General features: G+C 33.6%; 2 protein-coding genes across 3 annotated transcripts; both read right to left on the bottom strand.

Moving 5' to 3' along the window:
• Positions 1-86: 86 nt before the first annotated feature.
• LOC138932829 (sodium/potassium-transporting ATPase subunit beta-2) lies at positions 87-15,889 on the bottom strand. The gene is made up of 7 exons (XM_070295015.1): positions 15,549-15,889; positions 5,891-6,031; positions 5,028-5,144; positions 4,478-4,659; positions 3,956-4,057; positions 2,847-3,018; positions 87-1,671 (listed from the first exon to the last, which is right to left on the bottom strand). Exons 1-7 carry the CDS (start codon positions 15,697-15,699, stop codon positions 1,559-1,561), a joined length of 978 nt encoding a protein of 325 aa, XP_070151116.1. The 5' UTR covers positions 15,700-15,889; the 3' UTR covers positions 87-1,558.
• A 1,238-nt stretch (positions 15,890-17,127) lies between these two features.
• Positions 17,128-26,322, bottom strand: LOC138932856 (transmembrane channel-like protein). 2 transcript variants are annotated; one of them, XM_070295073.1, is made up of 18 exons: positions 26,219-26,322; positions 24,280-24,442; positions 23,053-23,305; positions 22,622-22,859; positions 22,332-22,520; positions 21,977-22,212; positions 21,505-21,696; positions 21,129-21,401; positions 20,995-21,064; positions 20,698-20,869; positions 19,996-20,322; positions 19,454-19,705; positions 19,255-19,361; positions 18,523-18,818; positions 18,176-18,355; positions 17,947-18,067; positions 17,513-17,856; positions 17,128-17,383 (listed from the first exon to the last, which is right to left on the bottom strand). In XM_070295073.1, the coding sequence occupies exons 1-18, from the start codon at positions 26,312-26,314 to the stop codon at positions 17,236-17,238; spliced, it is 3,657 nt and encodes a 1,218-aa protein (XP_070151174.1). In that variant the 5' UTR covers positions 26,315-26,322; the 3' UTR covers positions 17,128-17,235. The 2 variants fall into 2 exon arrangements, with proteins under 2 accessions (XP_070151174.1, XP_070151175.1); XM_070295074.1 differs by having other exon boundaries at positions 21,129-21,377.
• Positions 26,323-26,366: the final 44 nt, after the last annotated feature.

The raw sequence follows: 26,366 nt of genomic DNA, 5'->3' as shown, positions 1-26,366 counted from the left end.
TTAAATAAATTTATTTAACATAAAGAAAAAAGAGGAAAAGATAGGATTAAATTAAGAATTATACGGTGCTCGCTTTTGTTGAGAAAAAAAAAAAAACAGTTTGTACTTGTATGGATTACTTTTCACGATTGTCATTTATTTAAAAAAAATATTACTATGTAAATCGCGATATATTATTCATTTTGTACAATTACACCTATATCTTAATAAGTACCACGATGTTTCGTTTAAATGAATTATTCGTTCAATATACATTAACGATTCGAGTGTACATATTTTGTTCAACTATGCTGGAGATACATATATAAATAATTTGACAAGACAATAGGAAAATAAGAGATGTACAGAATATTCCGAAAATAATTGTATAATTTTAATTGCATTTAGTATCTTCAAAAACGCAACACTTTAATTTAATACATAGGAAAATTAGTTATATTTTTATTTATAAATGGTCTTCAGAGAGTTTTTTTAAGATTTGATTACCAATTTATTTCACGTAAAATACTTAGATCAGCACAAATCTGAATTTTTTGATATATTCATCATTTTACGATTGTAATTTGAATGCTAAATTTCTAAATATATTTATCTTAATCTTAATTCGTTATTAAAAATTAAATTTTATATGCAGATTTTGAGATATAGCTATTTCTTAGGCAAATATAAGAAATGGAAATATTATATATAATTTACTTTTTTCGCAAGCCATTATGATTTTTGCAGATTCTGATATTTTTAGTCCTTGTGCTCTCCTATATATTTGATTTTTAACGTTTCTTATATATACCATATATGCATATATATTTAAATATGAAATAACATTATGAAAGCCTTGAAAACTTTTAGTTTCTTGAGAGAATCTTAAATTTCTAGCAATCTTTCTATATAATATAAGCTTTAGGAACCGCTTTAAAAAATTTTTTTTTTATTTTTTGACTTTTATATTCGCAATAAATATTTTCGAATTATATATTTCCAATTATGGAACTCTTTTCTAAGTTTTCAAGTATTTCATAAGAGTTAGAAGTTCTAGATAGTTTTGTTGAAGAAAAATCGCGAACATATATTCTATATATCTCTCATAATTACCCTTTATCTACAGATATCTGTAAATTACAACAAAGAGACGACTCTTCTTTTTTGTCAGAACAATTCGATTAAGATTATTCTATTAAGATTAAAACTGAATGAATTTGAATCCCGATTGATTAATTATATCTACAATATCTTCAGAAAAATAACAAATTTAAGTCTGTTCTCTATAGCTGTACTTATCGCACACATTCCTCTTTAACGCACGCTACAAAGAAATGATCTTTTTGACTTATTAATTTTTATTGACTTATTAATCTTTTATTGACTTATTAATTTTTTTCTAATTGAAGTAATCGGCCGTTATCGTGATCGGGAATCCAGTATCGTGATGCTCTTCGACACGCCTTCGGATCCCTCTGTTTTATGTATCTCGAAAAAATTTCCTAATCACGCAGTAACGCTATATGAGATAACGGCGTGTCAAGAATGATATAACGATCTCGATGATCGCGACGTACGATCATTCGTCGACCATCAGTTCAAAGTGTACCGCACCCTTCTTTTCGCCTTTAACCGAGGTGTACTTGATGTTCTTTGCCCATGCCCGACACTCGACGTTGATGATTTGGTTCCCTGCAAAAACAAGTCAATTTAGATAATTTTATCGTTTTTAAATATATTTAAAACGAGCAAATTCTTTTTTTTCTTCATTGATTTTGATATTTCTTATTGATATAGAAATATTTTAGAATCTTAATATCCAGAATTACAGGATAAGACAAAGCATATGTAACGAAATAATCTCTGCAATTATCAAAATTTTATAAAATAAATACAAAGAGATAATACATATATTTAAAGTTAATAAAAAAATTATTAATATTTAAAAATTAGTAAACGAGAAATGCATTATACAAATTGATGTACAGATGTTTATCAATTTTTTCTCTATAAGATTTTAACATTTTTTTTATAACTAATATAATTTTAATAAGCTGTTAAATCATGATATAATATCTAATACTCTATTACTTTATAATAAAGATTACCATTGAATTAATTATTTTTACATAAACCCGCTGCGACATAATTCGTATACGTTGATAGCGTATAAAAAAATATGTAACATATTATTATTATATCTTTTACATGATTTATTTTGTTTCATAGATATCTGAAAAAGATATAAGATTATTAAAATATAGGATGGATTAAATTAAATCGTGAATGCAACTTTGAACGAGCGTGTGCTGGTCGACGACACCTTTCGACGACAGATATCGTGCTGCAACACACCGGCTTTTACCGGTTTCATCTGGAGAGCGTCATTTACGTACGAATCGTATACGAACCGGTCAATGATAGTGGATGGCGAATGATGAATTCCATAAAAAAGTTCGTATCGGTATATTTGCACGTTGCATATATGTCAGATATCAGAAAAAAAAAACGCGAAAGATTCCGAAAATATGAATCGTGGTTTGAAGTTTTCGAAGATTAATTTAACGCCACGGAACAATGTGGTAAAAAAGAAATCGTTTTTAGTTGGATCATTTAGTTACTTTCCGAGGAGAGAAAGAGGGGAGGGAGATAAAATTATTAATTTATTTTATGATATATAAAGAATACTTTATATAAAATGTATTATCTATGATCTGGGAGAAAATTTTTTTTTTTAAGTATTATAATTTGAAAGTTTTTATATTTTTGTTTTCTCTTCTGTAAATGTAAATGTATTTTTATTATCCATTCTCTTATCGTTTCTTTAAAATAAAATTTGAAAAGATTGAACATTGGTGTTAACTTACTTGTTGGTCGAAGAAACTGAACAGCGACGACTGGGCTTAAGTATCCGGCTGTATTCTGATATGGATAATAGAATCCTGGAAAGCCATGCCCCTTGGGAAAATAATTTAATGGACCGATACTCTCTGAATCATGAGGATTATCACCATGGCAGGATACCCATACGGTATTTAACTGCAATATAAAAGAAACATAAACTATGATATGTTATGTGATTGATCTTTTACAAAATGCTAAAATAAAAGCGGAATTAAACTTTTCGCGTATCAATTTCTAAATTTTTCCCTTAGAGATTTTCTCCCAATTTTAAGCGCGACAAGTAAGAAATGTGGTTACGTGCAATTATTTTTAGCAGCAATTTTTTAATATATTATATTACCGAATATATTGTATATCCTGGAATTTTCTGCAAAAATTGAATTTTGTTTTAAATTAGTATTCTTTTATTTCCATTAAGATTTTGTATTCCAGAAGAGACAGTTTATTATATAAATCCTTGTATTCCCACAAATTTTTGCTGATTTACAGCATTTAAAACATGCTGTTAATATTCTCGGTATAATATTGTATCGTATAATATTTATGAATAAATATTATAATGAATAAATGTATAATATGTCAAAAATGAGTTGCTATTATATCGCCCAACATTAGACTATTATTATTAGCAACAAGATCGAATGGAAGACAATACTGATCCTCATAATCTCTAATTTTATTCGCAAATCAAATCATTTCTTGACGTAAAGTCACGTAAATAGAAACGCGTCGTTTACAATTCTTATCCGTGTTTGGCTATAAAATAAACAGATAAACGGATATTACGATATAATGATAAAAATGTGTGATATCGCTTTTTATTAAATATTCCAATCAGCTGAATATTCTCTGTTGGAACTGAATAACAAATAATTTTAAATACAAAATTCTTCTCCCCTCTGTTTATAATTCCGAATTTTGAAGTCTCGCAAGTCCGGCATTAAATTAGCGATCGAGTATTACGCGTGGCAAGTTTAAAGGATGAAGTTTCTTTCCAAATTTTGTTCAAATCCAGATTTTTTTTTGTTTAAATTTTTATCGACTGATATAACTGACTGACCGACTAACTAACCCATGAAGCATCGGCACCGCGTATATACTTGACTAACTCGTCTGGCATTTCGGCCGGCAAATCTTGCGTGTCGTTGTAGTACTCAGGAACCCATCCGTATATCTGAAAAGTAACGTTTTAAAAAATCTTTTAAACGATCCTACGAGATCCAGATTAAGCAATAGAAATAAAAGATTAATGTATCGTATCTATTAAATAATCTGTTTCCATCCGATGCTATAGCTATCAACGCAATAAACAATATATGCGCGCATGATAAAGTTTTCATATAAAATATCAAGCAAAACAAACCGCAAGAAATTTTGATAAACTTTTCTCTAATAATATTCTCTTTTAAATATAATATGTGTCATTTAATAAATAAAAAAAATAGGCGGAAAATTTTAAGTAATCACATTTGTAATTGTCTCGAGAGATATTATATTTGGATGCTTCTGGAAATTTACGGTAATTAGAAAAATATTTTTCAAAATTGTGATAAATGGATGCATTTTACGCAAAAATTGGTATCGATATTTTTACCCTGTTAAGCTTAATAAAGATGCAAGGTGCCGAATTGTTGAAACCGTATTGCTGACTCGGCGAGCACGGTCCCCAATTGTTGACGTCGACCGCGCATACATTACCATCCTTCGCCGGCATTGTGTAGTTGCAGATCTGCTGATTTCTACCGCCGTTTGGCAAAAGCGACGAGTCGATATAATCTATCGATAACAAACGCAGACACGAATCAGATTATAATTAAATTATTTTGAGTGCGAAGAAATTATTTGAACTACCCAGATAGCAAATGCACATTTGATGTCAGAATCACGTGCGTTTGTTATTCGGGTATAAGAGCGAATCTCGAATTCGGAAATTTTATCCTTAGATTTAACGACATCAAAGACACGCGGATGCCGCGCATCCGCTATGGTGGAGATGACTTTTCTTTTGACAGTGCGCACATGTTAGTATTATTCTCTTTCGGTGGCCGATGATTCATTTTCGCGCGTTATCTGTGTTAGTGAGACTTATCAAAGAGCTAATGGCAACGTTCGTACGGATGATAAATGCGTGATTCATTACTCACGTTCCAAAAAATTATCTAGCAGTCGTGTCCACTTTCGTACTTCGGTGGCATTCGACGCGCTGTACCAAATGAGCGATCTCTCATCCGAGTTGTCCGAAATCGGTCGAAAGCCCAAACCTAGTGATTGCAAACGAAATGCAATCGAAAAATTCCAACAAGTTCCAAAAACAAACCCTCATTGTTTTTGTGCATACAAATTACAATAATTATAAATTATATTATTGTTTACAATTAATTATAAATTATTAATAATTATTAATTATTAATTATTATAAATTATTAATAATTTTCTTTTGTGAATAACATGGAGAAAAAATTGAATGAGTAAATGATCTTTATTTTCGTGACAAAATTCAACCCAAGATTATGCAACTTTAATCACAAAGAAGAAAAAACCAACTACCTTTATCGTTGATTTTTAATTTAGGTATTAATTATTATTTATTTATTTATTTATTATTTATATTACAAGTTTATATTTATTTTTTTCATTTATGTAGTTTAATGTAAGTTTAGATGTGATTTTATTCTATAATATAAAAGCTTTATTTGGAAAAACGTACAATTTAACATTTACTCTTGTTATTATTATAAAAAAATATCAGATAGTTTTCGACGAATGTATTGTATATACTTATGCAGTAAATATATGTACATATTTACTCACCTTGCGTCAATGCCTAAAGTCTCGAAAAATAATATTCTATCCATCGCAGCAAGAAAAGAAAAGAAAAAATGATTCTTTAAAAATACGTATCTTTAGAAAAATAATATTCAAAGCTATGACCAGATTGTTTCATCGTGTAACGTTTTTTTTATACTCGATTAAAGCGAATATACTTTCGTATAGGTCAAAATCCTACCTGGATTGGTGCCTATTAAACTGCTGCTTAGGGTCCATTTAGGTTTCTCGTCGCTCAACGTGGCGAGCATGCCTTTCATGCAAATGGTGAAGAGTATCGCCAGTCCGGCGTAGAAGCATGCGTAGAAGATAACAGTCATGCCTGAAGAAGAAGAGAAAAAAAGCTCGGTAAAAGGTCGTCAAAATCTTCTTCTTGTATCCTTGCATATATATTGTAAAGAAACATTCTCTAAATTATATGCTTATATCTTTTCTCTCCCAAAAGTTTGTAAGATATAAGTCAAAGTAAATATATAGATTATAAATTTCTGGGAAGTTCAACAATATTTCTTTTAGACAAGATAGGGCGTAGGGCTCTCTATCCCCTTCGCGATTTTATGGGGAAGAGGGGTAGAGAGGGAAAGAAGATGAAGATCTCTCTGTTTATCGCGCTATTTACCATGTATTTACTTTGGCCATTGACACATTTTTCGCGCCGTTGCATGATCCAAATATTCGAGGCGTGCGTCGGAGAGCCACGCATAAAGAGTTTACGCATTGGAGTGCCATTTTTTTCCTGACATTTCTATTTTCTTTTAAATCTGCTATTCGATCGCCACACCACTTTGGTCCACTTATGCAACCGCGAAAACTTTCATCGTTTCGTCGATCGAACGGAAAATATTTAAAGCATAGGGCGCTCTGCCAACGCACGATCTAAATATAGATTCTTTTTCAAAAGCATCGAGAGTCGCAAGAAGATGGGCGGCCAACTGCTGTGCCACGCTGTTATTAACTTGGGGGACAAAAAATCCGAACATTAATCTCGAAGATTGGGATCTTTGGTGAAGATTTAGACATTTCAACGCTTGAATATCTAAAGTATTTGTGTAGACGTTTATTCATTATTTAATATTAGACAATTAATTAGTATGTGTGTTTTTTATTTAAAAAAATATATATATTTTAAAAGATCTATTTAAGAGAATCGCGGATGCGATCCACGAAATGATATGACAAAAATATCTGCCTTTATGTTTTATTTATTTATTTTATTTATTTTTTTTTTCGATATTGAATTAACATATCTTTTTTACTTTTTTCCTTATATGTTTAATTACATTTTAGATAGATGCTTTTCGCTGAGTGAGTTTTATTTGAATTTTAATTATAATTTAAAGAAAGTCAACTTTTTTGGCGACTTTGTGATCGTAGCTTTCGATAAAATTATAATTTCTTTATAAACACCGAACGATCAGATCATAATTTAGTTATTTCTTATTAAAAATGATTGATAATAATTGGACCTGTAATTTCCAAGAAAGATATATATAAAAATCGAGAGACCTGATTTTACAGAAGAACGTTTTTATGATGTTTTGATGGCATTTTCACACGTTCAACATTTTCTGGAAATATTTCGACGCGTTCAAAAATTATTTTATGTAGCTCAAAATGTTTAAGAAATTATTCACTTTTTTTAAATAAAAAATTTAAATAAAAATAATATTTCAGTTAAATGCACCCGCCTTTTTAAATCATATAAGTTCGCTGAATAGATAGCATCTCCGAGGAGTTTTAACATGCGCATAATAAGAATCTTATCGCTCATGTAAGCTTCCCAATTATCTACCCAGCGTAAAGCTAGAGGCTGAACAAAGATATTTACATACATTGGTTTCGTTCGATTACGTATTCGGAGATGATCGGATAAGCGTTTAAAATAGTCGAAGCCACGCAATCCATAATAACTCCCTCGTCACGAATAGTAACGGCAGTAATAATAGGAGTAACCAAAAACATTTGTACAACATTTGGCGCAGGATGCTGTAAATATTCGCGCTTGTTATTAACGATTTGCAAAATCCCAAGTCAAAAATATGAACCTTGAGAGCAACATTCAGGAAGTGGATGAAAAGCCGTCTAACGCTTATATTCTTCTTTTGTCTCTGATGATTCTACAATCAAATTAATAAATTATACAAATTATTTGCAAGCCTCTCCGAGAGAGAGAGAGAGAGAGAGAGATTGGGGAACTGAAAGAATGCTCCTGTAATCAATATTTAAATGATTAGGCGCGATATCTCATTACGACTGTGAAATTGGAGCAGCTTTCACAAGCAGACGGTTATCTGGCTCTCTTCTTATCATATCTTCTTTGAAGTGTCAACATTAAGCGCTTTAGCTTAGATTTCTTTTGAATCGTTCGAATGATAATTTCTTTCTCCTTCATATCGCGTAATTAGTCTCATCCGTGTTATAAATAAATGGTACGTGTTATAATACGTCAAAGCGCGATGGCGACTTAACGATTAAATTATTACGTAATAATCGAACAGTTTTATCGAATATAAAACATATCTCTAAAGCTAAATTAACATATCGGTCGCTTATCTTTTATTCATTAAAGGATAACGATAAAATAGAATGATATATAAGATGCTTTAAAATGACGTCAGGATCGAATATTGCTGCAATAAAGATACAAGAGTCATATTTCTTCTTCGTTTTCTCAATTGTTATAGTATTCTATTAACTTACTCTATTAGCGTATAATTTAATAGTTTTCAACTATTGATTCCTCGTTAAGTATTTCCAGCTATACGAAGTACAATCAAATATTTTTTTTTGTATAACACGTTAAGAGAAAGAGATATCATTTGTATGATATCAAAATTACGATATGCGACAAATCTTGAATGAAATATCTTTATCAGATCGATTTTTAGAAGCCGTTGTTTCTGAAGATAAATTATCTTTGACAACAAGATTTTTAAGCCTTTCGCCTTGACTCTTGTAAAGGATTTTAAAGTTACTTATTCTTACTTATTTCTTAGTTTTATTTTTTGATGAGATTGCGAGCTGTAAATAAAGCTAAATTAATTACAAAAAAAAATGCTTTTTAATTAAAAATACATAATGTTCGTTGAATAAAAAAAAACAAAAACAAAAAAAACGAGGAGTTTTTAAGAATTAAACGCAAAACCTATCTCGAGGCCTAAATAAGCTAATCTTTTCTCCCTGGGCGTAATATGTGGTAAACGATGACCTTCATTCTTTTCCCTCGCCGATTCTGTAAAATGGACCGGTTTTAAACACGCGCGAAGTGAATGTGGGCCTTCTATTCATCACGATGGTGTACGTGTACGCCGTACGTAGATAATCTACGATCACCAGGGATATTGTTCTCAAACGTTCAATGGATAATGAAACAATCGCTAGTATACGTAATATCGGGAAAATATCTTGTAACGCACAGTACAACACTCGAGTCTGCCGCGATAATGTCGACAAGTACACAGATAAATTTACATACGCGCCAATAATACGCATATAATTAGGCGGAGCCTTATCACTACCCTTTTATTGATCTACTCCGACGACGACGAATAGCATTCTCGTTCTCGAGATGATTCGCGAGAACCAGGAAATCACGCGGCAGACATTGATGCGCCTCGAGAGAGTCAGCTAATATCGGAATCGCAAGCTGAGTAAATGACATTCTTGGAGGTCTCTCTTCGCTCCTGTTTTTTTTTTGTACTTGTGAATATCGTCAGCAGAAAATCAGTATAAATTCTTTTCACGCATTATACGTTGAAGCAGAATTTATATATTATATATATATATATATCCCGCAAGTTTGATAATGAAAGTAAGACATGTCAAAAACTCTCTCATTTCGTCAATTAATACGGTTGTAAATCTTGATCAACTGTCCACTCTCGCTGAAAATGTAGGACGAAAGCAAACGATATTTTATATAATATTGTACGTAAAAAGATATTTAAAAAAAAATATAGAAAATAGAATTCTCGATTATTACTTCGGAATTTATGATAGAGAAACTCGGTAAAAATAATACTTTATTAATATGTCGATAAAATGCATATATTATAATTTCTTTATGATATCTCAATTCAATAAAATTGCAATCAAAGAGAATAAACCTCTTAAATTTCACGCTGTGTGAAATCGAAATCTGTTATAACTCTTCAGAGATTCTACGGATGCTTAATCTTGTTTTGCGTACAGGCTTTATTGCGTCTCTTTTCAAATTCGACAATTATCAACGGTAAGGAGCATCGGGAAAATGAAAGACTGCGATTTAAATTATTTCTCTCATTGAGATAGACGGAATACGAAATTTTCAAGAAATAAGAAATATTTGCACACGCAAATGCATCGCTCTTCCAATTCAGAGAAGTTTCTTTCTCTTTATCTTTCTTCTTAACTCTATCCCGACCTTACGACGATTTATTATGTCACGCCACGATTTCCATCGCATCAAGCGTCAAATTATTTCAGCGAAACGTTATTCCTCTTTTTTTTTTTTTTTGTATCTCTTTGACAAAAGCTTCGCTCGGTCTTTATTGGTTGCACGGGAATTTAGCGACACCGAAGCCGCGTGAGAATTGATTTGATTAGCGTGAAAATTCGCACGCGGAACGTTATGACTGCAAGCCTAGAAGCACGTAATTCACAGCTTGTCGCGTATGCGTGTATCACGTAACTTGCAAAAAAAAAAAAAAAAAAATTTATCTAGAAATCAATTATGTGTGGATACAAATATTTATAAAAATCATATATTGCATCAATAATTTGATTTATATGTCACGTAACTAAGATACTTATTGTTAGTGAACAACTAAATATGAATTGCTATATTCAATTAGTTAATTATTATAGCAACAAACATCAACGCGCTCTTCATATTTTTTACATTAAAGATGAAAAGTAAGTCACTATTTTTTATACTCGATAACTTTCGAATCCCCGTCTTAAGATGTTGGTCAACAATTTTGCGTTTTGATCGTCAATGGAGCATCGTAAAGTTTTAGATACAAGCGAGAAGGAAGGCTCGTTTGTCACGAAACACCTGTTGTCGGACATTGATCCCTTCGTTCCCGCGCGTGTTAATTCATATTTTAAGTGACAAATAAAGGATCGGATAATCAGAAACTGGGAAAGCGATTGGAAGAGAGCTTGACACATTATAATACATATATTCGTATCGAAATTAATTTACTCAGCGAATCGTGAAAGATCCCGAAACGATGAAAGATATCTTGCTTTGCGAAAATCGAACATTAAAAACTCGTATACTAAATAATAAACGGATGTCGATAGTTGTCGATAATACGGGGCCGCCTGGTTACGTATTCAGTCGTACATAAAAAAAAAAAAAAAAAAAACACGTGTATCTCTCGTGAACTAAAACCGCTAGCAACTGGCTTTCCTAAGGAGGAAAAGAATAAATTTAATATCGTATGCGCGGTGACGTCAGATGAAGAAAAAAAAAAAAAAAAAGATGATATTCGCGATAAGACGTTCGAATTACCTTGGCAGAGGTATCTTATCGCGTGTCGTGGAAAATGACATTTTCCTGACGTTGCTGACATTGACGACGCCGTTATGTATATTGTAATGTAAATCGTAGACGTTATTATATTGTTATTTTATATCTTTACAATTGTTTTTCTTTGTTTCAGGAAACGAAATCTTTTTGTGCCATTTTTTCGCGAAAGATTCGCGTTTTTAGATATATAATAAATAATTTTTTTTTTCTTTTTTATACAGAGAAAGAAATACTTGCATTTCTTAATAACTTGTGAAACTCTAAAATATATTTTAAAATGATTGATTGTTGTGAGTTTCTTATCTTACATCATTTACATATTTTAAATGCGATTTATAAACAATATAAAACTCGATATCTCGAAGAATATTACAATTATGAGAAGAAAATTTTGTGTAGAACGATATTCCGAAGAAGTTTGATAGAATTAAAAAAATGCTATTCAATTTCTCATAAAATTATTCACAAAGAAGTTTATGCTTGTCGTTCGAAAAGATTCGATTTCTACTGTTTAGATTAATTAAGCGTGCAAAAGACACGAGTGGCATTTATCAGCATTATTATGAGCGTTACGTTCTAAATCAATTCAACGTGCGGATAAACAATGGAGCATGAATAACATTGTGAGCCTTTTTTGATCGCATTACAAAATGTATTGCGATGTTTCTTCGATTCAAAGCGCGTTTATATTCGCGATTTCACCGACCTTATTATATCCCATTGCGTAACATTGCCAAAGAAAACATGTTTGGAATCGATATTAGACGCTCGAGAATTATAAGATATTCGAGATGCGATTTTCTTTAAACTGACATCATCGATTTCTTCTTCGAGCGAAATAATCAAAAAATTATAGCACATCAATTCGAGACGTTTATAATACAAAAAAATTACGATATACATTTGTTACATCATATTAATTATGATTAAATATTATTATATTTAATATTATTACAACTAATGTATGATTTAATAAAATTTAATACTTAATATTTTATACGTTAAGTATTAAATGAGACGGTATCTATTTGATAAAAAGTCCGATTAAGATAAATGCTTTAAGTAGTTAAACCGAAACAAAATATATTATTACAAGACGTAACATTTTTCATAGATAATATGTCAAATCTTATCATACGTTGATTTATATCTTCTGAAAGAGAATGCTGATCTACAATTCATTAACATCTCGAAAGCAATTCACTCAGATACATCCGGACGCCTTTGGACACATTATTTTTAGCAATTGGCATGTTTGCAATAACGTTTTCACATTTGAAATGTTGCTCTAACGAGAATGATCGGTTAACATCTCTAAATCATGCTAATATTCGTCAAGTATTATTTTATAGCCAGGTATCAATTTTATCGGGTATAAAGTCACATACAATTAATTACCTATCTTGAATAATCTTGATTTAATAATTCGTCTCTTATCGACTTATGTTAATGAAATCTTATGTTTATTACGCAAGGAGCTTTTCTTTCGACAAGTAAATACAATTTAGGAAACGAGAAGCAACAAACAGGAAATCCAGAATACGATTGATGTGACAGCACATACCATATGTTTTCGTGTCAAAAATTGAAATAGAGGAAGATCGAATGGCAAATTTTTCGATTAATTATATCTTCGATAGTGAAGCGCCGAAAGACTTAACGAGGATATTAAGAAGACGATGGATATGGGGATGGAATCGTGAGATGCGCGAATACGAAACGCTTTCACGATTAATATTTCTTGATATTAATATCATCTTACAATTCATATTTCGTAGTAATATACGGGACTTATCGACGCTATGAAAAAGAACATATAAGAAGAACCGATATTATTATTAACAGGAAAAGTCTCGTATCTCGGCAAAACACAAGATAAGTTAGCAGATATACGTTCAAACGGGGAATCCGCGGACGTTTTCAAATAAATAAAAATTTCCTTACTCGTTCCCCTTATGTGAGGATTGCTTCGCGCGGTTGAAAGTTGACATAATAAATTACTATGAAATATTTTACTCGTATGAAAGAAAAAAGGAAGAAAAATACAATATCTCGCGACATTTATTAGTGTATTGGTGCGCTCGCACGTGTCCTCATTCCTTTATAATAGCGCTATTGAGGATCCCATCTCGAAGATTTGGAGGAAAGGCGAACGCCTTTCAAGAGACGGTCCCAGAAGTACTCCCTCTGCTGTGTTACCATCGCCGATACTTATTTCCGGTGCTCTCTCTCTCTCTCTCTCTCTCTCTCTCTTTCGCTCTTTCTCTCTCGAGTCAGCCACTGCCAAAACACGAGGCTCAGGGTCGGTTGCTTCTAAATAGTCGCCAAGAAGTCTACGTAAGACATCCTCTCTCAACACTCGCACACACGTGCATATCAGCCAATGTTGGGCTATTTCACTTAATAACCCTTTTTAATTCATTATGCTTACGGAATAAAAGTCGATTATACGCAATCAGTGAATGTTGATAAAATTAATTATCGATCGTTCGTCAAAACTGTCGAATTAATCATTCGTATTTACTTTTAATCGGAATATGATAAGAATATTGATTGTGTCTGAATTTTCTCTTCTTTCTTTTCTCTCTCTCTCTCTCTCTCTCTCTCTCTCTCTTATTCTCTCTCACTCAATTCGAGATATTACATTCTTGGTAAAAAATAAATGGGAACATTTGTCGATCACTCGCTCCGAAATCTAGTTTCTCGTGATAACGATAACGCGATATGTGATAATATGTTCACTGTTTCTGACGTTCTATTTTTCACGATCTTGTATTGCTTTCGAGTATCGAGATGATTTCCAGACATATTAGACATTGATGTGAGAGAAACGATATCTATAATAAATTTCGATTGAGAAATTTAATAAGTTTTAGAAACTTTTATTCGCGAATAACTTTATATCTGAATAATTCATTAAGAGACTATACAGATGAATACATATAAATATTTTATAAACATTATATATATATATATATATATATATATATATATATAAATATTTTAGAAAACGATATAATATTTTTTAAATATGTATAGACACGCATATACGCGCTTTTATGTATGATAAATTATTTTTAGTGTTTTCGCTAATAATAAGTCATATTTATATTAAAATGGATAAAGAATATAGATTTGATATGATTCTTTATCCACGCGCTTTCAATGCGAAAAAAACTCGTCTCGCATTGACATTACTCGCGGTTTTCATGTCAAGGAAATGAGAAACTCAATAACAAGAACGCGGTTTACAAAATAATTGTGCGTGTGTTTATGTACGTGTGTACATTTAATCAAGATCATCAGCATCGTGAATATTTTTAAAATATCAACTTTTAAAAAAATTTAAAATTACTCTGTGCGATTAAATAAAAAAAAAAAAAAAAGTAAGACTCTTATTACGTATTAACAATCTGTATCTCGCGAGATATAATAGAATTAATAATATTAAATATTTTATTTTCAATATAATTATTAAAAACGCCGTTATACAGAGGAACGAAACATATAATTTTCTCACAAGTATTCAGTTTAAATAATAAATTTGTATATATTAGCGCTTCAATTTTAAATGTAAATCTGGTTTCTCGTCAACAGATTTTTTTTTTTTTTTTTTTATCGATATTAAAATATTTTAAGCTTTGGAAATTCTCGAATTTTGATACGGGAATGTAAACTCAATAACATTAATTGCGTATAGTTACGCAAGAAGAAAAGAAGTCACTAATGGATTATCGCTAATAGAGAATAAAAATTCCATTTTATATTAAAATAATATATTATAGTATAAATTGTATTTGCGTAAAATAAAATTTAATAATAATGTTAACAATACGGTGATATGGTAAAGAATGTTCTTGCCATTTTTCGATATAGACTATTTTCTCGCATCTACTTTGTAACATATCCATTTAATAAGATTTTGATATTAATATCATTTTCAAGATAAACATATCCTGCATATCAATAATAACAATTCAAATTTCAAAGTTTAAAAAAACGTTATCCCTTTTATGTAAAACAATCGATTGAGAGCGCAAATATTGGAGCAGGGAAGAAAGATATTAGATCATTACCAAAAATATAATTGTCAAGAGTTAGAGAAAAAAATGGTTAAAAAATCTCACAACTATGTGAAATTTTCCCCTCTCCCCCTTTATGCGATATTAATATTAATATTAATACAGATCGATTAAAATAGTGCTAGCTAAGAAAGGAGAAGAGCATTTTAAAGTTCCTTCTTCGATGCTCGATTAAAACTCATTCTAGTCTAAGAGTTCGAGTATCCATTATCAGGGTACTCCGAAATACAAAAATGACTCACCCCATTTTTTCGGCGGGTGACCGCAGTACGTCCCTTCATCGGGATTGTAGATACCGTCGCGAAATATCTTCCATCGTGTTCTGGTATCGGGTACTCGCATGTAATCGAACTCGTAGGTACCATTTTGCACTTGCTTGCCGCGTACACTCATCGCGACGATCGATTGTACTTTAGTCGACGGGTAGACAGGCAGGTAGAAGTGCCGTGTAGGCAGAGGGACCCTGGTCGATCGGTCTCTTGTCAACCTTCACCCGCCGGACAACTCGCGTAGACTGATACGCGAGATAGCGATGGAACGCAACGCGACCGCACCGGGCTCCGCACTTCGTCTGAACCGGCCTAAACTGGGAAAGCTAGCGATATACGATAGGTAGATAGCGAGCTGCTCTCCTCGTAGAGGGGCAAGTCGAGCCGAAGAGCCGCTCGCCGATCTCCGGCTGAGACTCGGTCGGGGGACCGAGTCACAAGTCTAGAGCTGGATACTTGGCGCGGCGAAACTTGATTTCGCGAAATGTCGGGAAAAAGAGAAACGTCATCATTCGGCAAATCGAAACGAAGGATATCGTTTCCGCGACGTTACGATTGTTAAATAAATTAAATAAATAGATATCATCATTTCGGGAGAATCAGTCGTTCGTGAGACGAACTTCTCCGGCTGCGCGTTGCGATTTCATCGACGATACTTTTTGTCCTTTTTTCCTTGATTTAATTTCGAAAGATGCGATAAGTAGCGCATTTTTATAAATCAAAGTAATATCGTATAAGAGACCGATCTGTCTAATTATCGATGATAACTCGATGTAATTAAATCAAAAATTCTTTCAGCTTCTAATTTCATGATCGAGAATCCCTTGAAAATCATTTAGATATTCTCCGTCGTTGTTTTAATCTTTAATTTCGAGATCAACACAATTTCTTTAATTATAATTAATTTTATGCTTTACACTTTCGTATGATTATAACGTCGCATTAAATCCACTTTAGTTGATCTATATAAATTCGTGACAGAGAGAATTCGGGACAGAATTCTATTTATAATTTTATGCGTGGCGTCTATTCTGACACGTGTACTGTATATACTGATATATATTCTATATACATATATCGGCTATAATCATAATTAATCGTGTTTTCGCGAGTGAGTAGATATCGCGATTTTTAATATGACATTTTGCGAAAAATCTGACAGCACACCTATCACCGGGTGATCATATGAATCTCAAAGAATTAATTAACGCTGTTAATGATTAAAACTCCTACGAATTCGAAAGAGCAAGGATAAAATTATAGAAAAATATATATAATAATTATAATAGAATAAACTTTCACCATTCGGAAATCAGAATTTTTTTTGCACGACGTATAAAGGTTCCAAGTATTGGAAGGGATAAATTTTGCATTATATGAATATTTCGGACATTCTCGTGTAATAAATTATTAACATTTTATATAATATACACACACATATTATAATATTTTAATAATATGAATAATTAATTATAATAATGAATAATTATATATATATTATTTATAATTATAATAATTATATTGATTATTACAAACTTTCGAAATATTTCTCTAATAATAGAACGACGATTCTGAAAATCAATCAGATTTTTGTTAAATAAGATGGTAAAAAAAAAGTTTGCGATTATTCACATTTTTTTTTTTTTTGTATTCAATTCCACTAGGTTGTCTCTTGATCGCGATTCTTGGGCACGTTACTCAACTCCACGGATTCGTCAGCTCTTTCCTCGTCATTTAATTGAATCTCCGGTATAACACCTTGTTCGCTCGATTGCGAATCCCAAGATTGTCCGATCAAGTTTATCGGCCTGTTTAAGGGAAATTATTTATAATTTTGACATTTTTAAACGCGTCATCTCTATTGATTTGAAACTCGTACAAAGGGAGATTCATCTCGAGAGCTCATAAATTTTCCAATTATTTTACAAATGTCGTACCTTCTGTCGGAAGATGTACCATTTAATCCCGAATCATTCTTCCCCCGAGTTCGTTTCTCGTCGTTACAGCTGGACGATATCTGTTCGCGCCGCGACGAATCCTCCTCGGCATCGTTGTTCGTCGATCCTTTACCTTCCATAGTATCGCTCGAGTTTCCGACACCGACTTGCGTGTCGTCCCTTCGTGTTATCTCTGAATATCGAGACAATTCCGTTCGAGTCTGCGGCAACGCCGGTAGAATCTTTTTCCATCTCGATAACGGGACGTCGGCCACATTCTGTCTCTTTTCAGCTATTTTGAACAGTTTACGACGCTCCTCCGTACGCTCGTGTCTCAGTTGCATCTGAAACAATAGTAGATTTTTTACAATTTAAAATCTATCGATATAACATATATAACATATTTTAATATATCCTTTGATGAGTATTGTCACCCTTAGGTCGTTATTCGCTTCTCGCAAAGATCCAGCGAGAGACGCCATGTAATAAATAATTAACGTCATCAGAACGATCAGTGGTATTATTATACCAGGCGACGCGATGTAGTCGAGACATCTAGAAACGAGGATGGATTAAAATTCTCGTGATCGATTACGCTGTATATATCTTGTATGATGTAGTAATAACAATTAAACGCCTTTGACAAAGCGAGCGGAGACACACCGTTGAATCAGTTGTGGAAGCGAATTTATCAAGGTCTGCGTCGCTAAATTATAAATTTTTGGATAACCGGAGAATGGGCCGCAATACCACGAAGGCTCGACCCAGACTATTGCGTAACCGACCGGTAACACGCACAAAAACAGCATAGTCAGTAAAAGCGCGAAGTAGAAATTGTTGGATCTGCAATTAGATAAATGTATAAAGATGCATGAGACGATCGATAAAAAGGAGAACGCGTATGTAATTTAGCGATGTTTTGAATCTCCCGAAAAATTTATTTAGAATTTATTTAGAAAAATTGTGCGTGTGTAAAAGCGTGTGTAATAAATAATGCGTTACGAGCTGACCTCGAGGCTCGAAAAACCACCTCGTGCGGCACATTGCACGTGAGAACCGCCCAGGAACGTAGGTACATCAAGATACCGAGCTTGATAAGGTTCAGCGCTGTCAAACCGGGACTGAAGAACATGCCCATCCAAACCATGCCTTGATTGTATACCAAGTGAAGTATGTTCTCGGCGATCTTGAAGTCGCCGTATTGCGGAAATTGCTTCTCCAGGTCCCAGCACCAGCAGTTGTTCATATAACGCACGAAAACGGCGCGAAAGAAATCCATGCTGAGGGTAGTTAATACGGTGAGTATCTGAGAAACGGAGAAGAAAAACGATGAACCATCGCGTACAAAATGCCACAAATGTACGTCTGTATATTTTTGTCGATTAGATATCTATCGAGGAAACGTAATATGAGAGAAATTAAATCGAAACATCAAGATGGCATACTCGTTCGAACTTTTGAGAAGTGGGTACATTTTCTAGATTTTTTTTTCCCAGCGCAACGACTTGACAAGAACTTCTTATTTTTTTTTACAATATTAATACAATATTATTAAGTACCTAAATAAAAATGTTCAGCTTAAAAAGTTTTTTTTTTTTTTATATATTATGCAAATATTTGCAAATTTTTATTTTCATGCACGGTATGCATGAAATGTGTATACGCCCCCTTAATAATGCGCGCTCTTTGCAAATTGTCTTATTTTTAGCGTAATTCCTTGCGTTTTGCTGTGTTCACTTTACCAAGTCCATAACGGTGAGTTTGGCAAGTTCCTGGCCAAACATGGTTTCCCAGCACAAACGGCGCAGCTTTCTGCGGGTCTTTGGATCTAATTGTTCCAAAGACATGGCTGGAAGCGCGCAAAAGTTTATATGTTTAAAATTACCGGAAATATAAATTGTAGAACAGTAAAGTAGACTCACAGACTTGACGAGCGTTTACCTAAATTCTTCGGCGACGTAGTGGTGCAGTTTCTTTCGAAGCATTTCACTGTATAATTTTCCCTCGAGAGCGAATGTTCCGTATGTTCGTTCGATTGTAAAGTAGGATGACTTTCCGATCTAATCGTTGTAATTGATCTAGGTGTGACTTTTACTACAGGTGAGAATTTTTCAACAGATGACGCTTTGTTGTCTCCAGACGACGAAGTAATAATTATTTTTTCGGTAAAATCGTCAGTGATCGTTGATGAATCTGCAATTGATACAGTGTAATTTATTAATTTTGTGTTGTCAATGTGTATGTAATTTCTTATCTACACTTGAAAATGTTTTATTTTAGAAATTTATATATATATATGTATGTATTCTCTCGACATGTGACAATTAAAATCAAAATTTCTTTCCAGATAATTATATAATAAATTTGATATAATATAATGTAAATAGTAAAGTAGTATAATATAAATAGTAAGTAATATAAATAATATAAATAGCTTTATTATAATTTACACTTTGATTATTAATTAAGATGATGATCTTTACCTTCCATCGTGCTCGTTTCGATGATTGTCGAAGTCGCGTTTTCACCCTGGGACCAAGTAGAATTTGTATAAAGATCTTCGACTATCGTCGAATCAGTGAGATAATTGGCGATTACAGTGGAACTTGTATCGTAGCCATACGTTCCGTTATCCTCTATGTTTCGGCTATTTTGTTCTTCATAAGACACGGTGTAAGATTCGTCGCTATTATTCGAAGTTTCGTACAGATAACTCTCGTAATCAATGTTCGAATAATCGAACGTATCGTCGAAATCGTCGTCCAACAAGGGATTAAGGAAGTACGTTTCCTGTCTGATGGATGGTAACGCTGAATGAAAACGATCGTGCCGATCAAAATTTCTCGCCGAAAAAAGTTACGATATTTATTATATCTTCACGAATAAGGAATATATATATATATATGTGTAATAAAGCGACACATTTTTGCCATTAATTTTTTCCAAATAATTTCTTTCGCGTTGTAACTCTTCTCGTTTTACAAAGTATCTCGTCAACAAGTTAAAAAGTTGGATAATTGAAGTATAATTAAGACTTGAATATTTTTTGAAATTTATATATAAATTATATATAAATTATATAAATTACATATATAAATTATATAAATTATATAAATTATAAACTTATAAATTGTAAACTAAGTTGAAATAGCATGTGTGTATATTTCCTGATAAGTGGCTCATACTTGGTTCTGTAATTTGTCTCTTAATATGGGAATGGGTGACGTTGCTTATTAAAACGAGACTCAAAGACGCCAATGTCGCGATTTGCTGCGTACGCGTCAGCTCGTCACCGCACGCTACCAATTTATACACGCAATTCGTATCTGTCGGCTTGAGATCGGAAAGATCATCTTTCTGCGAAGAAAATATAATAAAACTTAGTCGATGATCGCGTGTAAAACACGTGTAAAATAACACATTCTCTCTTTATCTACGCGCTACGAGATTTTTCTACGAACCATAATATACGGATTACCCACCATGGAGTTTACTTTTTGAAATAATGCGAATATCAGCGAGTAGAGGTTCAGCAAATTCAAGACCATTATCCTAAAACGAGCAGTCAAGTGTATGGTTTGTATTTTCCATCTCTATAATTAAGTGACGACTTTACCGCGCCAGTTGCATCCGGAGCTGCTTCCTGGGATGATATCTTTCGAGGAAGCCAAGGATCTCGAAGAATATCGGGAAGAGGCTCGTGATTAAAGACATAACAATCGTGATCTCGTTCTGTCGCCACCAATTGTGCGAATCGATGTCCGTCGTGCTTCGTCCAACCACCTTAATCACGGCGCACGCCGATAACGTGAGTAAAGATAGCACCGCGACATTCACGAATATCCTCATCGATATGATCTTCCAGCTATAAAGTACGGATAAAACTTTCCTTTTTTTAAATAAAGGGATTTTCTCAAAGTTTGACGAAGACTTTTAACGGGAAGAAAAATTCGAAAAACGTGGCGATTTATATCCGTAAACTTCTAGCTCACTTTCTGTTATCCTTTTGCTTCTCCGCTTCCTCCAGCAGGACCTCCTTGAAGCCTAGCACGATGCTGGCCGTACGATTGTGCGCGGTCTCCGGATTACCGATCATAAAGTCCCATCCCGTGAAAAGTTTCCACGAAAAGACGTACTCGTCCTCCTTCTCGGTCAGTTTGCTCAGACGCGAATTTTCCGCCATTCTGAAATGAAATATCCACGCTACTCGCTTCGTTACTCTCTAACAAGGATGTATCGCGAAAATAATTCCGGGAATAAGGAAGGGATTTTACGATACATTTGTTTGAAAAATACACAGCATCTCTTCTCGCAAAAAAAGATGGCGCACAGGATGTGTCTCGACCAGCTCTTTATAATTAAAAATCTCGAGAATGTTGTTATCAAATTTTTTTTTTTTTTTTTTCCGAAGAGAAGCTGCGCTTTACGAGATTTAACGACGAGAAGAGATCTAGATCTAGGTACTTGCGGAGGATCGCGACGAAGCTGTACGTATACACGACCAGATTAGTGACAAAGTACGCCATAGGTAGTCGATAATTGCTATTGGAGTCTTGATTGGTATACCATCCGTAGAAGAACGGGGAATATTTTAGCGCGCCCTCGAATTCCCATAGGGTCAACAGATGCTTGGACTTGACGCTCTCCTCCATCAGCATAATCTTCCTCTCGCCGGCGAGGGTCGCATTCGCGGTCAACACCTGGCGGGGAAGATTGCAAGAAAGCGTAGTTTCCATCTTCGTTAGAAGTAAAGAATATTTTACTAATATTTTACTAATCGTGAGAGAAATAATTTCTCTACCGATCGAAAATACCTTACCTCGGGTATCGCGACGAACGCCGTGAGGGTCGCCGCGACGACGAGGTTGATCCAGAAGAGCCAGCGGAGGAAAGTGAAGTAGGAGGCGACGGCGGATCCGAAATGAGACTCTATCTCCATGATACGGATCTCCCAGGGCACGAGCCACGTTCGCAGATTGATAAGCTCGCGTCGGAAGTACTGCCATTTCTAAAAAAAAAAGATAAAAAATATCTATCGCGATCTCTCTCGGTACGTATATTCATAAACTTTACGCGACGGACTTATCGGTGGGAGCGAAATATACGTACTTGGGTCACGAAGAGCGAAACACGCGCTATGACATCTTTGGTACTGCGTCTTTGAGCGAGTCTCTCCTGAAGGGCACCCTCGTGTCGCCTAACGTAGGCCTTAGCCTGTCGTACGAGTCTGATTTTACGTCGGAGGGGCCAAGGCTGTTGCTTCACGCCGCTCAGGACCTCCTTGTGCAGCTTGAGATTTTCGAAGATTTGCTCTTGATTACCGCTCTCCTCCATCGAGATTACCGTGCTATTAAAAATTTATCCATTCTTTTTAGTCAAACAATTATTATTAAAAAAAAAAAAAAAAAAAAAACTTATACAAGAATTACGTCCTACTCGTGATCGCCGATCGAATTTCTAAGAAATAAAGCTCGCGCTAGAAAGGAATCACGAATTAGGGTTTCATTCGCTTTCTAAGAATCAGAGTGTGAATTACTAACTCTCCCGAGCTCGTGGTGTAAGCCGAGGATCGACGACGCGCGACGCTGTCGACGTCGACGCCGAACGGTGAGGACGGACGTCTCTTCCTCCGGCTCTGTCGTCGTGTCGAATTCCGTCGTTGCATGATCGCGCAGACCGAGGCCGAGTAATCGTCCTCGCTGTCATTCCCCACGTCGTCCACGATCGACTTCTCCGTCGATCGTGCCAGATTCTGCGGGGTCTCACCCGCGGGATTCGTTCGCGTGGACATCGCTTGTCGCAGACAATCGATAGCGTTATTTATGATACATATAAACTCATCGAAAGAAATTTGACAAGAAATTTTCTACATTTTTAATATCGTCCATGTAATTATTATTAAATCTTTCCGAGATTTTAAGTCGATGAATTATGTATTAATCTTGCTATTAATCCACCATGTTAAGAGCGAGTTCTCTGAGTATCTCGTGAAAATCAATTTACACAATGTCTACAATTTATTTGCTTTTTTTTTAATAGGATCTTTTTTTCAGCATTATTTATTACATATTTTTCCATTTTTTCATATTATATATATCTTTCTCTAATTAATTCTTAAATTAATATAATCTATCTTGAACTTAATCGGAGAATATTTTATTACTTATTTTTTTCTCTAGAGCGCTAAATTTTCAAAGAGCTCTCATCATTTTCCACCATTTATAATCTAAAAACTATGCCTCGATATTTTCATTAAGGACTTTCATTAAGAATTGACTTAAACCTGATAAAGTAAATATATTGGTAAAATAAGTGTCTTTAATGCAAAGCAATTTCTATATAAAATTTGCATAGTGTTCGATATCGTAAATAAAAAAAAAAAAAAGAAAAAAAGAAAAAACTTCATCGTCTACTAGAAATTAAAGATATATGAAGATAAGCGTTAACGAGAAAAAAGTAGATTATCTACTGGATAACTTTATCCATCGATTAATTGGACAAAGTAAAATATTGAGCGCAAAATATCTCGATTATATTTAATCGATATAAATCATACGATGATTATGTAATGTGCGTATATATCTAATCTGTATTTGCAATATAGATAAAAAAAGTGCGGATAAAAGAGCATAAAATCGATGTTTTTGTCAAGAAAGAGAAAGATTTTTTTTTTTTTTTTTTTAATGGCTTGATAAATCTGTCATGATAACAGCAAATATATTTCGCGCAACGGATTGTGTGTGTATGCGAGTTTCATTCCCACTAACCGGCGACGGAGATGCGCTGCGTGTCGTCGCGGTATCCCGCGTCCGCGACAATCCGCGAATTTTCCTCCGCGTAATTTTCGTCGCGCTGACACTCGACGATACCAAACGTGACCGACTGTCGACTGGCCGACGATTGCGACTGCGACGGGGATGACGGACCCACCTAGGGCGAAAGATACCAATTACTGTCTTCGAACAACGATCATAGATATCTTTCAGTCACGCGAGTAATGAAGAGCTCAGCAACCTCAGAAAGAGAGAGAGAGAGAGAGAGAGAGAGAGAGAGAGAGAGAGAGAAAGTGGAAGAAGGAGGAGACCCATTTTCAAAATCATTTCGTACAAAATCTCGGGAGCTTCTATCAAGTTTATTAATTCCAAAACGACGCGAAGACACGAAATAAATATCGGTCGATGTATTGTATTTAGTATGTCTCGAAGCTCGGTATAAATTTAATTTCAATTTACAAATTCTTCTTTTTTAAGAAGATAATTTTTTTTAGAGAATAAAAATAGATTTAAGTAGCAATTGTGAAGTTCTCCATCTTTATAATATAAAGATGAAAATTTAATCTGTCAAAATATCGCTAAATATTGATTCCGAATCTTGGATTTTCCTATGATTTAGATTTTGTTTTTCCCCTTTACTCGTTTTTTTTTCGATAGAATTTCGATTTTTAACTCGAATCTCATTCCTAAATAATCCGAGGTCGCACGCGACGCGACACACCTCCAAGCATCCAACATACTATACGACTCGATTGGATCAACGTACCTGCTTACTTGATCAAAGATAATAAGAGGGGATACTAAGTCTTATTTAACGTATTAACGATTCACGCGGATGGCTTCGAAAAAAGGGAATTTTCCATTTACTAAATCAATAGTTCTTAATTCTTACGATTTCGGCTAACACATCTTTCCTTAGATTCCTTAGATAAAAAATATGATTTTCTTTCCACAAAAAATATAAATGCAACAGAAATTAGATGCAGGCAAAAACTTATCTTTCTGCACATACCTCAAAATATTTTGTAGCATTCCTGGCGGAATGCATATATTCTCCTCAAAAAAAAAAAAAGCACTTTATAGGCCTTTATTTATTTTATTAGATACGGACATTATATACAGGTAATGGTCTGTAATTTTAGATAAATTACATGCCTTTATCTTATTTTTACGTTTGATAACATTTTATTTTATTTATTTATTTTTGATATTAAACCATAAATCAATAAAATAATTGTTAAACTAAAATTTGAATTTATGTGAAGAGCGTCTAATGCAATCTTATGATTCTCTGCTCATATCGAAAAAAATACCGATTATATACGAAAAAAGAAAAAAAAATAACGAGAACCTGAAAGTGTGAGTCACGTTTAATAAGCCATCGTTATATATTCCTTGTTCTTTGTACGACTGCACCCTTGTTTCGCAGGTAATCACTTTTCCCGAGGGGGAATGATTACTATCGCGTATACGTGCTACACGCGATAGTATATACCATATATCCCACGAAAATCACTCGCATCGGCCGACAGTAATTTTCGTTAATGCTCGCGCGATCGATTATAAATTAGTCCTGCTCTAATTTATTAGAAATTGTTCAAAACTAAGTAATGGTTACGCGAAACGACAAGTGAATGAGACCAAGGTCATTGAAGAAAAAATATTATCATCTTAATTTTTAATATATGTAGAGCTATATAATATAAATAGCTAATAGATAATACATATAATCTAATATATAATCTAGAATTGTGTTTAAATTCGCGTTCTTATTTCTGTATTTTTTTTTCTTTTAGAAAGATTTAACACAACAATTTTTAAATATGTCAGTTAGTATCAAATAAGATGATATGTATTTTTTTTTTTTTTTTTACGTACACACACATCCTTGTTATATTAATATAACAAAACGATTCTTATTAGAATGAAATACCTGCATAGCCGTTGAAGATGTTGCTCCAAGCTCGGAGGAGCGCAGAGACGTTTTGTCTAATTTCAGAATACCAGGAGTTATCGTCTTTTGGTCCATCGATGAAGCCGAGTCGATTTGTATAGATGAGTGTAATACCTATATTATATAT

The sequence above is a fragment of the Polyergus mexicanus genome, unplaced genomic scaffold (genome assembly GCF_030449975.1).
Source record: "Polyergus mexicanus isolate NDT 795.1 unplaced genomic scaffold, iyPolMexi1.0 SCAF_4, whole genome shotgun sequence".
NCBI lineage: Eukaryota > Metazoa > Arthropoda > Insecta > Hymenoptera > Formicidae > Polyergus > Polyergus mexicanus.
The sequence above is the reverse complement of the archived record's forward strand: the minus strand, read 5'-3'. Positions and strand labels throughout refer to the sequence as shown.

Bases quoted from the DNA above. Each gene is read 5' to 3' on its own strand.
- LOC138932856 (XM_070295073.1), bottom strand. From the start codon at position 26,314: ATGGACCAAAAGACGATAACTCCTGGTATTCTGAAATTAGACAAAACG. The intron at 22,521-22,621 runs GTACGTATATTT...TTTTTTTTTTAG, and splicing joins TTTCGCTCTTCGTGACCCAA to AAATGGCAGTACTTCCGACG. The intron at 17,384-17,512 runs GTACGACATTTG...TCCCTTAAACAG, and splicing joins GGTACATCTTCCGACAGAAG to GCCGATAAACTTGATCGGAC.
- LOC138932829 (XM_070295015.1), bottom strand. From the start codon at position 15,699: ATGAGTGTACGCGGCAAGCAAGTGCAAAATGGTACCTACGAGTTCGAT. The intron at 5,145-5,890 runs GTAGGATTTTGA...TGCAATCACTAG, and splicing joins TTTAATAGGCACCAATCCAG to GTTTGGGCTTTCGACCGATT. The intron at 3,019-3,955 runs GTTAGTTAGTCG...TTTATATTGCAG, and splicing joins GCGGTGCCGATGCTTCATGG to TTAAATACCGTATGGGTATC.